The sequence below is a fragment of the Spea bombifrons genome, chromosome 6, assembly GCF_027358695.1.
Source record: "Spea bombifrons isolate aSpeBom1 chromosome 6, aSpeBom1.2.pri, whole genome shotgun sequence".
NCBI lineage: Eukaryota > Metazoa > Chordata > Amphibia > Anura > Pelobatidae > Spea > Spea bombifrons.
In genome coordinates, this window is record NC_071092.1 from 47,648,551 (window position 1) to 47,663,944 (window position 15,394).

At 45.7% G+C, this 15,394-nt stretch overlaps 1 protein-coding gene across 1 annotated transcript; it reads left to right on the forward strand.

Moving 5' to 3' along the window:
- Nucleotides 1–4,392: 4,392 nt before the first annotated feature.
- Nucleotides 4,393–14,105, forward strand: LOC128500651 (methylcrotonoyl-CoA carboxylase beta chain, mitochondrial-like). The gene is made up of 12 exons (XM_053469881.1): nucleotides 4,393–4,671; nucleotides 6,599–6,795; nucleotides 7,536–7,714; nucleotides 7,826–7,906; nucleotides 9,018–9,196; nucleotides 9,573–9,765; nucleotides 10,585–10,676; nucleotides 10,898–11,054; nucleotides 11,930–12,052; nucleotides 12,428–12,573; nucleotides 13,041–13,122; nucleotides 13,947–14,105. The coding sequence occupies exons 1-12, from the start codon at nucleotides 4,466–4,468 to the stop codon at nucleotides 14,028–14,030; spliced, it is 1,719 nt and encodes a 572-aa protein (XP_053325856.1). The 5' UTR covers nucleotides 4,393–4,465; the 3' UTR covers nucleotides 14,031–14,105.
- Nucleotides 14,106–15,394: the final 1,289 nt, after the last annotated feature.

Below are 15,394 nucleotides of genomic sequence, written 5' to 3' on the forward strand. Positions count from 1 at the left end.
GGCAGAGCAACCCCTATCTCTGCCGCTGAGCCTTACCTGCCGAGTGTCCCTGCTCACAAGGGTCAGTCCTAATAGAAATCGGTAATATCAGTGATCATATCAGTACTGGACAAATTATAGAAGTCCCTCTTGTTCTTGTCATGCCTTGAAATGCTGGCAGCAGTTGAATAAATGTCCTACTATCCCTCCTATCGCATGATGGATGAGTAATGAGTATCTCCCTGAACTTCTCAGCATTGAAGAGGCCATAGGCCATTAATTCTGAGAAAATCCCCAACTCTATTTGCAGAAATGAAGCCCCAAACAATGCTGAGCTGGTGGCACTGCTGGACATCTTCTGATTGCCATGGGCATGTAAGCATGATGTGTCTACCATCTGCTGCACTAAATTTCCTTGGCCCATCACTGCGCCTACGGCCCTCGACATTTCCCGTTTCTTTGTCCTTCTTGAAAAAAGGTCTGATAGAACATCTGGAAACCCCTGTCTGCCTTCACATTTCTGTCTGTGAGAGACCTGGCAGGGTGTAGCTACCCTGGGTGTTGTTGCTGTGCTGAGTCTTGCGTCTGGTTTGAGAGGTAGTCTGCGCATGCGCAGAGCCCTATACAACACTTTTGCACCTGATCAGTACCATATATTGGACTCCTTGGGAGGCGGACCTTTGGGATCAGATTTGAAAATTTCTGCACTTTGTGAAAATACGCAATATGGATTTCATTAAAGCACAATGTATACTTTTTGTGTGTTTTTTCTTCCCTGGCCCAGTTTTTTTCAAGCGGCCTGCTTTAGCACAGGTAGACAGGTAGCTCATTTTAAATTTCCTTTTTTATGGTCCGGCTTTCCTTGGGATTCTTTTCGTTGAAGGTTGATTTAAGATTTAAAAGGACGTGAGTGATGGATGTTTCTTCAGGACTCTGGAAAACGGCAGTGAGATCATGTCTCAAACTCACGCAACAACAATGTCACCCGACGCTGAATGTAGAAACAGGCGGCAGGATCCGCAGAGACTCTCAACTTCTTAACGTTATTAAGGAACAGATTTTTAGTGACTCGTTATTCACTTACAATTCACAGCTGTTACCGGGGTCAAAATAAAGATGCTTTAAAAATATTGCGCTGTTTCTTTTTACCCCAGTTTGTAGTTTTTTGCCCCATAATATAAAGTTTTCAGGCAGCTGCATATCAGCCGTTTGTATGATTCTCGCTCTGTTATCTGCCCCTCGATCTACTAAACACCGCGACTCCTTATCATACTGCCTGTGGGGAACAATAGAATGACTCAGTCTTAATCACCCAGCCGGACTCTCTGACTAATGAAAGTCTATGGAGGAAGGGACTTCATTAGCATCGCCATAAAGCATCAGCTCAGTGTGGTGTTTGAGCCGGGAAAGTCACTCCAAATGTACAGTGCTGGGAGCTATGCTCAAGGAAGAATAAATATTAGGTTATTGTCTAAAACTAAGGGGCTCAGATACATTGAGAGGGTAAGATAAGTGGAGCAGCCTCCCAGCAGAAGTGGTAGAGGGGTAATACAGTGAGGGGATTAAACATGCATGGGATAGACATACGGCTCCTGAATCTAAGACGAGACCAACGACTGATTAAGGTTTGAGTCTTTACAGCAGGAGAAATGGGCGACTAGACGGGGGCCGGATGGGGCCGATCTGCTGGCAGGTTGTGGGTTTCTATGTTTTGGGTGTAATTAACCGGTTATTGCCGAGTCAGTCACTGAAAGTCTATCTCAGGATTCCTGACCTGACTGCAGATGTTGCCGGGGTTGGAGAGATTCCAGGCTGAGTTCGGGTATCGCTGCCAGCGCTCGCTATCACGCAAAGGGCTCTTTTGTTAAAACAAGAACTCAAGATTTAACCCCTTACTGGAACGCGCCGGAGAAATCAGACGTTTTGGATACATTTTAGCTAATCAGTGAGAGTTGGCAGTTGTGGCCCCCGCTGGAAACCAACGAATTAAATGAGCTGTGATATGCTTATAAATACCTCCCAAGTATCCCTGATTAAGAAACACAGTCCCTCTTTGGTCCCCACATGTCTGTGCACCTCCCGTGCCCCCTCTCTCCCTCCTGTTGCCCCTCTTTTCTAGGAGGTCAGAATGTTTGCTGGGTATGAGGGGATCGCAGGGTTCTACGGCCCTAAAAGCCCCGATAATGTGTATACAAACAGCAGTATATATATATATAAATTAAACACAATGGGATTTTCCTGTCCCCAGCAAAGTCATCCACTCAATAACCCGACGATTCCAGAGATATTTAACCCCTTTGGGGATGGGGTAGATCCCAATCCATGAGGCACAGTTATATGTGACGTCCTGAGACCCCCGTACTGTGTAATATTCCCATGAAGCCCCCATCTTGGCTGACCTTGTTATTCGATATAAAATGTTCCAGTCCAAGCAATGTGACAAAATATTTAATGGCATCTAATTCTGGGCAAAATGCCTAAAATTAGGGAAATAGTGTCCTCAAAACTGCTCTGAATTCAGAGACTGTAATCTGTAAAGAGGACAGTCCTTTGGTGGGCTCCAAATCCCCTGTGCCCCTCTTCCCTCCAATGATGCCCTGTTTCCTCTCCCTGTGCCCCTCTTTCCTCCCTGTGCCCCTTTGTGCCCTTCTTCCCTCTATTGATTCCCCTCTTTCATCTCCCTGTGCCCTTCTGTCCTCCTCTGTGCCCCTCTTTCCTCCCTTGTGCCCCTTTGGAGTTGGGGCTTTACTTGCCCTAGGGCCAGAAGGTGCCGACCCTCCCCCACCCCTGTCCCTTATTATTATTGTTTCATATAGCGCCATCATATTCCGCAGCGCTGTACAATGGAGAGGAGCCGAGGCTGGTGTATTTGAGACAGGGTAGGGGCTTTCTTCGGGGGGAATGCCGCAGAGATGACAGGCGCTGGCGGAGATTCTTTCATGTCAGGATTCTCGCTGCCGCCTGCTGAGGCCGAGAAAGAGAGCGCTTTCTGCGGGATTCACGCAGCGACTCTGATTAATCCCGAGGCTTCCCGCCGGCCGCCGATCCCCCGCAGCCGTCGTCCGGATCTTTAATGTGAGATACATGAGAGACTGAAACCCGCAGGCATTCCGAAAAATTATTTTCCATTTTGCTCTTTTTACCTACTTTTTTTTTTCTTTTAATGAATCCAAATAATTAATACAAAAATCTCAACTTCACACAGAATTTTCCCCGAAAAAAATAACGAGACGGTAAAATACCTTGTAACATAAAGAATGTATATATATACACAATATTTATTAAAGAGAAGATTTATACCCCCAAAAAAACATTTGGCTTATGTTAAAAAATAATTTGATTTGTGACGTTGGAAACATTCCCTGTAAAGACAAATAAATTCAGCGTAATAATTTTTTGATAGGAGCGGCCGTAAAATATTATATTTATTATTACTATTATTATTATATTTATTATTACTATTATTATTATATTTATTATCATTATTATTACTATATTATTATTATTATGTGGATTTATTGTTATTATGTAATTTCAGGCATGACAAAGTCTAGTGATGTCATAGTATGTAAAATGGTATAGAAAGAGGGATCTGAGTTGTCAACTCTCAGGGTTTTTGCCCCAATCTCGGGGTGAAGGGGCAGATTCTTGGGGTCACTCAGTCTGACTCCTTCCGACCCCCCCCCCCGCTGTGATCATATATAAAACTCCCAGCTGGTGTCGGTGTTATGGTTGATATCCCTGCTTGAATGCAGGTGACTAAATTAAGTGTATCTTTAAATAATGTTTGCTGGGTATGAGGGTATCGCAGGGTTCTACATCCCTAAAAGCCCCGACAATGTGTATAGAAACAGTATGCTCTAAAATTAGAGTCGGAGGCTTAGATGTAATGGAAGGAAATTTCACTTCAACAAGTGGGAAATAGGTAGATCTGCCTCCCAGCAGAAGTGACAGAGATTAATACTGTTGAAAATGTGCAGACTAGATAAGCCAAATGGCTCTGTTCTGTTGTCTTACCTTGATTCAGGAGCCCTATGCCTGTCCTATACATGTTTTAATTCCCTCACTGTAGTAACCTCTACCACTTCTGCCGGGCGGCTGTTCCACTTATCCACCACCCACTCATTAAAGTAAAAGCGTTATATATAGTCAATTTAATGTCATTGTTAATTTTCCCTGCCCCAAACTGTAACAGCGCCACGGAACCTGCCGGCGCTCTATAAATAAAAGGTGAGCTCATTTCGGTATTTATATTCCTCTGGCCCTCTTGTGGCCGCGCTGTGCATTACACCCGCCCCCTTCTTGTGCCTCTCGTGTTGAATCTGCCACTCCGAACGCACAGCTGGGTGTGGGAGGGGCGGTGAATCTGCCGCCCCGGAGCAGGCGCCGTGTACTTGCCCTTCAGTGAGGGTATTGAGTAGATGCGGGAGTTGGGACTTTGCCCCGCAGAGGGTTATTATTCTGGGCGCTGAGGGCAGGCTGAGCCATGGCAGCCCGGGCACTGTACAGGTTACCCGGCCTGGGAAGGACTGCTGTGCCCCTCACCTGCTCGCACTGCCCCAGGTTTAGCAGTAGGGCTGCAGGGCACGGCAGGGGGGCCCAGTCCTACCCAGTGATATCGGGGGAGATTCTGTCCCTCTATAGGCATGTGTATGAAGCTAACACACGGAACAGTGAGGGGTGCAGACAGAGGTAAGTTACCTGCCTGCCTACCTGCCAGCCGGGGCGCCAACCCCTCATAACAGGTGCTACGGTGACAGAGCCAAAGGGTTTCAGGGGCATACCTCCCAAGTGTCCCTGTTTAGTCTGTCCAGTCCCTCTTTGTTCTCTGAACCCCCTTTTCCTCCCCTGGATGCCACTCTTTTCTAGGAGGTCAGAATGTTTGCTGGGTATGAGGGTATTGCAGGGTTCTACAGCCCTAAAAGCCCCGATAATGTGTATAAAAAAAAAAACAGGAATGGCTTTATAAGACACACACGCACATATTATATTATACACACACACACACACACATATATATTATACGCACACACACATATATATATATATTATATACACATACACATATATAAAATACACATTACACACACACACATATATATATATATTACACACACACACACACACACATATATATATTATACACACACATATATATATTATATACACATACACATATATAAAATGCACATTACACACACATATATATATATTATACACACACAGTTGTACGGCAGTTAATGACGTTTTATAAAGTCCTGCTTCCTACCTGCCCCTCTGGGAATTGTAACTGTCAGGAGGTATGTAAATTTACAGCAATAAACCGTGTTTATTCATCATGTGACCCTTTTTTGCAGCAGCATTTATTCACATAGGAAAGGAATCTGCATGCACCGTGTATAATGTATACCGCTGGCCCCAAATATAAGAACGTCTCAGCCAACAGGTGTCAGTCCGGCTCCTGACTACTCCCATGATGCAGAGCCATAATTCAGCAGGGTCATCCTGGTTTGACACCTCGGTTACTTTAAGGGACAGCCTGGCAAGGGTTGCAGTTGTGTTTCCTTATAACCCAGATAGAGATCCCGTGTGGGCACGAGAGACGTCCTCAGCGAGAGGGAAACCTAAGCCGAGGGACAGGCCCGGGGCATTAAAGGTGCTGTCCCACCTATCAGTTTAACACTTTGGTAACTTAATGCAGCATTCGAAACACCAATACAAGGGTTATTTAACGGACAAATCCTTAACAGATATAATTATTTTATTATCGGCCGTTTGCCATGGAAACTTAAGAAGTTTGCTCTTTTTGTAAAACCTTTAGGCAGAAGTAGAAACTGAGAGATCTGCTGAGGATTATTTACATTCAATTAATATTTAAAGTGGAACATTACCTTTAATTTAAATGCTTGCATTACATGGTGAATCCATACCCTGCTCTGCGGCCCTGAACATATATCGTTCACTTCTACACTAGGGTTCAAACGTTTGGGGTCACTGAGCCGTTTTTATGGAAAACAAGGACATTTCTGGCTGTAACATAATTACAAAAAGGGTTTTCTAACCATCAATTAGCCTTTTAACACAACGTGCCATAGGAACACAGGAGTGATGGGAGTGATAAAGGGCCATAGGAACACAGGAGTGATGGGAGTGACACAGGGCCACTGGAACACAGGAGTGATGGGAGTGATAAAGGGCCATTGGAACACAGGAGTGATGGGAGTGATAAAGGGCCATTGGAACACAGGAGTGATGGGAGTGATAAAGGGCCATTGGAACACAGGAGTGATGGGAGTGATAAAGGGCCATTGGAACACAGGGGTGATGGGAGTTATAAAGGGCCATTGGAACACAGGGGTGATGGGAGTGATAAAGGGCCTCTGTCCGCCAATGAAGAGATTCCATTAAAAATCAGCTACAATAGTCATTTACAACATTAACCCCGTCTGCGCTGGATTTCTCATCCATTTCATGTTATTTTAATGTGCAAAGTGTGCGTTTGAACGGTAGGGTGCTATTGAAGGACACAGTAACTCATGATGTTGGACGTACCTCTACTTAATGGACTTTTGTCTCGATTATGTACAGATTTTACGTTATTTATGTTATTTTTTGGCAGGTATGAAGAGTTATTAGAAGAAGTGAAGCGCGGCGGTGGTGAGAGCGCCATTCTGCGACATACCCAGAGGAATAAAAAGCTGCTGGTGCGAGACAGATTGAAGCTGCTTCTGGATGATGAGCCTTTTCTAGAGTTGTCGCCGTTTGCTGGCCTGGGTTTACCGTACGGTGACGTTCCCTCCGCAGGGTGTCTGACAGGTAGGTCGTCGCATCCGTTTAGTTTGGAAAAATCCCTCTTTGGCCCCCAAATCTCTCTAGTTCTCTTCCCTCAACTCATTACTGCTGGGGCAGGCCTGGCTATCTGGCCAGTGATGTATTTACGTTTGGGGCTACCCAAGGACAGCTCCCCCAGTTACCTCCTCCTCCTCTGGTTGGCACTTTATGGCCAATGGCAGCCCGTGGCATACATGGCAGATCAAGTAGCGGCCCACCGGGGATTTGCCCAATGTGTCAGATGCAGTGACATATCCTATGTAGACCTTGGCCGGCAGACCCCCCTGTGTCCAGCTTCACAATGGGCCCCCGTGGACCTGCCGTCCTAGGCCTATGCAGTCGCTGTATCTGGTCCATCGGTCAGATACCCGGTGGGCCGCTGCCCGATCTGCCACATGGGCCGCAGGCTGTGAGAATACAAAAACATAAGGTGTGACCACAGGTGCATCATTTAGCTTCCATGGGCCTTAAAGTCATCTCACGTCTGGCCCTGGCTAGGTGTATTTAAGGTGCAAATACCTCCCCCTAAGACCCATTGTGACGAGTTAAAAAGATTTGAAGAAGGTCAGGTGCTTGATGGGAAATGCGCTAATTCCAAGTGTATGCGAAAGAAATGTTTTTACGATCTGTTTTGGGATGTAGGCAGGTTTATTGATTATTTTCAGTTTTTTCAGGTTGTATTTTTTTTCCCATTTTTTATTTAATTTGTTTTTAAACCGTTTTAGGGGTCGGAAAAATCTGTGGAATTTGGTGCATGTTTATTGCCAACGACGCCACCGTCAAAGGAGGGACGGCGTATCCGATTTCAGTAAAGAAGCAACTAAGAGCACAAGAGATCGCCATGAAGAACCGGCTACCGACAGTGTACTTGGTGGACAGCGGAGGAGCGTTCCTACCCCTGCAGGTAGCGGCCCAGCTTTTATATATATATATATATATATATATATATATACACACACATGCCTGATGACGTAACCATTATAGCTCATATTATTCTATGCCTTATGATTGACAGGCAGAGCTGTTTCCCGACAAAGAGCACGGAGGGAGGACGTTTTATAACGAGGCCATAATGTCTGCTCTGAAAATTCCCCAGGTACAGATCTCCCAGCAGCCACTAGATGGCAGTGTGCAGCCGTCAACTGGTAAAGGGGCAACAACTCAGATCACCCTCAGCTAACTGGCGTGATGGGAGTTGTTATCCAGGCTGTAATCCTGTGCATTCTGTAGCCTTTTATCAAGATGACAAATAGTTTGTTTAGTAATTACTAATAGTTTTAGTAAGTAAGTAACAAACCGTTACTCCTCACCTTCTGTCTCATTCTCCTTCAACCTTCTGTCAAGTTTTGGATATTGTCAGTTGTAATGTTGTTAATTTTCATTCTCCCTATGGGAATAGAACTATAAGGTAGTATAATGTAAGGAAGATATACTTCTAGCGGAACAGCCTCCCGGCAGAAGTGGTAGGGGGTAATACAGTGAGGGTATTAAACATGCATGGGATAGACATACGGCTCCTGAATCTAAGACGAGACCAACGACTGATTAAGGTTTGAGTCTTTACAGCAGGAGAAATGGGCGACTAGACGGGGGCCGGATGGGGCCGACCTGCCGTACGTGTGAAAAAACACACTGCCAAGGAACAGATTAGAGAAGATTTATAGATTGGAATAAAGCAGGAGTCTGATTGGATCCTCTTTTTCCGCTTGCGTATAATTTTTGATTGGTTAAAGTGCACTGTGACGCTAAACGAGGCGCGCATGTTACAAGTGGATCTAGATGTATAATGAGGACGTCTGCTATTACTAAGAAAATCTTGGTTCTGAAGTCTTTTGCTTGAAGAGGCTTATGGAACAGGGCTTAAAAAATGTGAGGAAAATGCAAAAATTAAGTAAAAAAGTAAAAAATTACAAAACCTTAAAGTTCATGTATTTTAAAAATAATGGGAATATTAAATAAAATATTATATCATACCCCCCCCCCCCCAATATTTCAAGACTCCTGTGTTGGGTGGTGTGTCTAGAGGCACGAGGGATAGGACCGAAGCCGGGCAGGGCTGGGACTATTTGCCCGAAGAGCCACCTGGGGGGCATGAGGCAGGGGGGCAGTGGGTCAGTGCCTGAAAACTGGGAATGTCTGCAAAACAACGGGACACTCGGGATGTCTGTTATTTGTTGTCTTAATGGTGTATTTCATATACTAATCAGGTGGCTGTGGTTTGCGGCTCCTGTACGGCAGGAGGGGCTTATATACCGACGATGGCGGAGGAAACCATTATAGTAGACCGCATCGGGACTATATTTTTGGCTGGCCCGCCGCTGGTTAAAGCTGCCACCGGCGAAGACGTCTCCGCCGAAGACCTTGGAGGAGCAAAGCTGCATTCGAGGTGAGTGTCACGTTACGTGATTTTTATTCTATAGCGCCACCAATTCCCGCAGCGCTTCTTACAGTCCCTACTTTACAACGGGTCTGACGGAGCTAGAACCGACAGACTAAGGCGAGCCGATGCATCAGGGAAAGAAGGTCTGGCTCACAAGAGCTTACACTCTATAAAAATAGTTTGTTTTTACGATAGAAAAATAACAACTTAGAATTAATGTCTAAATCTTAGATTTATTTTAGATTTGATATCATTGATTGGGAATTCTTTTTGTTTATAATCTCCTGTGATATAGATGTTATTTGTTGTGGATAGAACTTGTAACGATAAATGATTCCGTGTATCTTTAGTTGGCCGTCGTTAACGGCGTCCTGTATTGCAGAGTCAGCGGCTGCGTCGATCACTTTGCGCCAACCGAGGCAGAAGCATATAGTCGCGCGCGGCTGATTATTTCAACCTTGAACTACGAGCCTTCGCCTATAGAAACCAGAGAATACGAGGAGCCCTTATACGACGCTCACGAGCTGCAGGGCCTAGCCCCCCGGGATTATAGCTGCACCCTCGATATTAAGCTGGTAAGTCTGTTTTGGACTTTGGGACCACACTTTGAATATGTTTCTCAAAACCCAACTGGAATAAAAACTGTTTATCAGCAAGAAACACCGGCAGATCGTCCCCATCCGGCCCCCGTCTAGTCGCCCGTTTCTCCTGCTGTAAAGACTCAAACCTTAATCAGTCGTTGGTCTCGTCTTAGATTCAGGAGCCGTATGTCTATCCCATGCATGTTTAATCCCCTCACTGTATTACCCTCTACCACTGCTGCTGGGAGGCTGTTCCACTTATCTACCACCCTCTTAGTGAAGCATAACGTTTCTCGCTGCCTATATTAGCTGTAAAAAGCCCCACGTCAGTGAAGACCGATGGCTTTTCATTGCGTATTTCTAATTGTGTTCCTTTAATATTTAAAGGGAAACCCTCTTTCTCTGGATCATCAATTAATCCGTTGAATTTAAAACGTTTTAGATTCTGAATAAAAACACAATAAGGACAAGGCACTAATACAGTCAATTGTTGCTATAGTAACGGATAAAGCTTATGGTTTTGTGTAGCGATAGACCGTTTTACCATCCGAGGTTCTCTGCAGAAGACATGGCTTTCTCCGTAGTTTGCTAGTAATGTTTTTAAAAGCAGATTCTGCTGCAGAACATCTTGGTGGAAATCTGCGCCTTTGTCTGAATAAACTCTGATCGCAGACGGAAGCCGCCACCGCGTTATAGTGAGCAACGTTGTACGCGTTGACGCGTTGACGCTTTATAAATAATAGTATATTAGGGGTGGAAGGGGTACACGTGCTTCTCTCTGTGCCGCGCTGACCTGGAAAAATCTTCTTGCAGATCGTCGGCCGGCTGGTAGATGGCAGCAGGTTCTTGGAAGTTAAAGCTGACTACGGGATGTCTTTAGTTACAGGATTTGCTTCGGTTGAGGGGTATGTCTGACACGTTGCTGCCTCGTACACCAGGCAGGAGCCTCTTTCTATATGTCTAATGTTGTGTTACATTGTTGCGTTGACATTGACTTGCCCCGGACCCCGTGCTCCCGATAGGTGGTCTTCTACCCCCCAGTGTATAAAAACTTTAACAAATCCCAGCCTCGCCATTCCCTGCGGAGTGACGACATATGACGGCGTGTCTCCCGTTTCTCTATCAGACATTTGGTCGGAATTGTGGCCAATAACGGAGAACTGACCCACGACGCCTCGTTAAAAGGAAGCCACTTCGTACAGATCTGTAACCAGCGTGGCGTCCCCCTCCTGTTTCTGCTCAACACCACCTCTCGAGAATCCCCGCCGCCGAGTGTATTAAAGGTAAGGAAAGGCGATTCTTCCCGTTTCGGGTTCAAATACCCCAAGGTTTATATTTTATTTAGGATTCCTTTGATCTCAAATCTCTTTAACGCTCGTGACCGGCGAGAGCTGAAAAGTCAGGGTACTCGTGAACTTGGGGTCTGTTCAGATTTGGAGGACCGTTATCAGCCGCGGGGAACTCTGCAGCTCAATTCAGGAGTCCTCTGATCATTTAACGTCTCTGGGAAGCTCTCGATTCGCTTGGCGTGGAGCTCCGGGTACTGGGGGTAACGGCCACTCTATGCATGTGGGAGAAACTTAGACATTTGTCACCGGCAGACCCCGTGGGCATCTCTTCAAACACAGAGCCAGAAATCGATCCAAACACCAAGGCCAAGGGACAAACCAGTAGCGAAAGCCAAAATTCTAGGTCAGCCAGGAACCAGTCCAATCCAGAACATTAAAACAAAGGATAATCCAGGTGCACAAAGCAACCGGGTCGGATCCGGATCTCAGCGGAGACCCTGTAACAATCCAGACGAGTAATTTGAGAGCCAGAACGAAAACGCGGGGGTTATAGGAACAAGCAGATAATTCAGCACCGCGGGACCCTCGAGTACCTGTTTGGTCCGCTGATGGGGTTTAAATACCTATGCCTGACGCAACCCCCTAATTGCTTAATTGGCCACAGGTGAGCTGGAACCAAGCAGGGGGGATCCGTTCCGTGAGGAGGCCGAGCACCGCGTAGCCTCTTGGGAGAGAGATAGGTAGATGCGGGCAAGCACACAGTCGCTGGTTAAAGTCCCGGCTCCTGACCTCAGGTTCTGGTTTAAATTCCATTCTTAATTCATCCGAGCGATGTTACTCAAATGATCGCTTATTTTATCGTCTTTCAGGCAGAAGAGCAAACGAACCGATTAAAAGCTCAGGCGTCTATGATGGCGGCCGTAGCTTGCGCCTCCGTGCCGAAGATCACGCTGGTAGTTGGCGGCTGTCATGGAGGAGAAAGCTTTGCCATGGTAAGGGCTGTAAGGACACAACGCTCCTGGGTGTTAAGATGTTGTCATCATTGATGGGTGGAGGTTCGGGGCTGCAGTGGAAATCGGCCCCATCCGGCCCCCGTCTAGTCGCCCGTTTCTCCTGCTGTAAAGACTCAAACCTTAATCAGTCGTTGGTCTCGTCTTAGATTCAGGAGCTGTATGTCTATCCCATGCATGTTTAATACCCTCACTGTATTACCCTCTACCACCTCGGCTGGGAGGCTCTTCCACTTACCTACCACCCTCTTAGTTCTGATGTGTGCCTGCGCAGGGAAAGCTGGAATGCCACCTTTTTCAGAGCGATGCATTCATTCTCCACCGAGCTGATGTGTATCGTTACTTGTTTTTTTTTAGTGTGGAAGGTCATTTGAACCAAACTTTTTGTTCCTGTGGCCAAACGCGAGAGTTTCCCTCGTGGATCCGAACAGCGTAACAGCAAACGTGCGCATGGACGAGGAGCGCCCCGAAGATGAGAGAGGACAGACGGCCAGATTGGAGAAGTACGAGTTTTACCGATGCCAGAAACGCAGTTTATTTGGTTGTTTTGTCCGTCATTCATGTCTCGGGCAGCAGAGTTAACGGAATCCCGGTTATTGTTACGAAGGTCTTTAGCAGGACTCACAATCCCGTAAAATGCAGCAAATAACATAAAACGGGCACCAATAACGTATATGTAAAATATAGTATAACGACATATACTGTAGTGCAGGTCTGCAGCATCCTAATGGGTCTGATAAAAACTCCAACCTCTGCCACTTCTGCTGGGAGGCGGCTCCATTTACCTACAGCTTTCTCAGTATATTTTTTTTTATAATAGCTCTGCAAGGCAAGTGAAAGGTGACGTAATTGTACTGAATTGTCCGTTGAGGGGTGCAGGGTCCCTCATATTTATTTTACCCAATTTCTGGGCTGCCCGGCTTGCAGTAAGCTGTTGATTCTGAGCTGTTGGGTGTCTTTTGCTTCACAGGCTGAAGGAGGAGAGTTCTGCATTTTATTCATCGGCCAGACTGTGGGATGATGGGGTTATATTACCGCAAGACACCCGAAAAGTAGGTGCCACCAATAACTCGGGGAAAAGAGTGGTTTTGAAGGGTCAGAGGCAATAGGGCAATTATCCCCAACTGGCAAATCCCCCTGGTAAATATATTTTATAATATGGGGTTGATGCGACACTCAAAATCTGGATCCAGATTGCAAAGGGTTATATCCAGAGTATAATATAGGTTGTATTATTATCTGGGTTCAGAGTAACACATACATTCTCCGGGGCTGGGGTATGATGTCTGGGGGTATTGGAACTCACAATTATCAGAATGTGTTTACTATTTTGGTAACAATGTTTCTTCATTAATGTCTTTTAGAAAGAAAGGAAATAATATGTCAGCCCAAATTACCCAGAATATTACTTTACTATAAAACTAAATAGTACCAAAATAAGTTTGGGGTCACTTAGAAATGGCCTTGTTTTTGAAAGAAAAGCACATTTTGTCGATTAAAATAACATGAAATGGATGAGAAATCCAGCACAGACGGGGTTAATGTTGTAAATGACTATTGTAGCCGGAAACGGCTGATTTTTAATGGAATCTCTTCATTGGCGCACAGAGGCCTTTATCACTCCCATCACTCCTGTGTTCCAATGGCCCTTTATCACTCCCATCACTCCTGGGATCCAACGGCCCTTTATCACTCCCATCACTCCTGTGTTCCAATGGCCCTTTATCACTCCCATCACTCCTGTGTTCCAATGGCCCTTTATCACTCCCATCACTCCTCTGTTCCAGTGGCCCTTTATCACTCCCGTCACAGCGGTATGAATCCAGCGTGAATGTTGTCGCTCCTCCTGCTCACCCGGAATCTTTCCTCTCGCCAGGTGATTGGAACGTGTCTGAGAATCATCAGCCAACAAAAGTATCAGACGCCTGCCTTTCAACCAGGTCCTTTGCTGAGAATGTGAGTTTGTTGCCAAGAGAATATATTTAAAATAATTTGTACATAATGGGAATATAATAAACATTTCTATAAAAATCTACATTCTTTTTGTGTTTTTTTTTTTAAAATCTTTGTTGCAGGAAACAAATAATTTAATTGAAAGGATCCTTTTGGCCGATGGGGGGTCCTCTCTGTTAAATAATATCGGAGGTTTCTTGTTCTTTTCAGCGCAGTCCGTGGCAGGTAGGTGCTTCCGAGTGCCTGGTGGGGGGGGGCAAATGCAAAGGGGGGAATCTGCAGAACCCCCCCCCCATAAACATTCCCCAAGGTCCCTCTGGCATGATGGGACTGAAAGGTGGTGATTAGGGCTGTAATAAAGTGTCCTCTATCCCTGTTACCTGCACCCTGCGTATAAAATAAGCTGACCTGTGAGTAATAAAGTGCACCGCCGCGACGCTGCCTCTGGGGGGCAGTATTTCCCCAAAAATGCAGGATTGTGGAAAAAATGTGTATTTTCTACAAATTGAATCATCAGCCATAGTTTGTAAGAATTATTCCCCCTCTTTAGTCACCTGAGGTCATGCAGCACAGAAACCGTAACAAACACTTCATGTGTCGGACACGCAGGTCACATATAAACGTAACTAGGTTGCCGTCTGCTTCATACACCGGCGCGGAGTACGTTGTGCCGGGTTCTGCATCTGTTGGCTGGCGGCTGCAGGCGCGTCTCTGATGGCGTTTTATCTCTGCGGAAGCTGCAGCGGGCTCAGAATCCACGGGAATGAATGACGCGTCGGAGAGCGACCTCTCCCTGTAAGTACTACGCTCCGAGAAGCCGGGTTTTACACATTTCGGAAGCTGCCGGTCAAACTCGTCGGAACATTCCATGGAACGTGACCGGAATGTTGGCGTCCACCTCGGCTCGGGCGATTTCACTCATATCCTTGGCATCTGAAATTAGCAGAAACGACTGTTTTTGCTAATAATAAAAATATTAATTATTGTATTTATTTTAAAGAATTGCAAATAATTTGTGTTTAAATAAAAGTGGAAGTAAATAGTTATTTTCCCTCCTGGGCTTGAACCTGTTGCTTCTCTAGCGCTAGAAGCTCATGCGCCGTCTGCGTATTTTAGTTACAACGGAAAATATATATTTACGTTCATTTTACACTAAAAAAGGCATTTTTAGCTCATCACGGATTTTATGTCGGTAAAGAGGATGTTTAGAAGCATAATTAGTCGTTATTCCCAAATGAAACGTTTCGCAATGTTTTGAAGGTATGGAGGTAAAATCATCTCCGGTCGTTTCGGGTAAAACACCTGAAATATCCCCCTGTCTGCCGTCACCGGCACATTTCTGGTCCCGTCGGGTAGATTTCTGGAGGAATC

Excerpts from the sequence above, each read along its gene's own strand:
- LOC128500651 (XM_053469881.1), top strand. The coding sequence starts at position 4,466 with ATGGCAGCCCGGGCACTGTACAGGTTACCCGGCCTGGGAAGGACTGCT. Across the intron at positions 7,907-9,017 it reads CTGCTCTGAAAATTCCCCAG|GTGGCTGTGGTTTGCGGCTC; the intron begins GTACAGATCTCC and ends TATACTAATCAG. Across the intron at positions 10,677-10,897 it reads GGATTTGCTTCGGTTGAGGG|ACATTTGGTCGGAATTGTGG; the intron begins GTATGTCTGACA and ends TTTCTCTATCAG.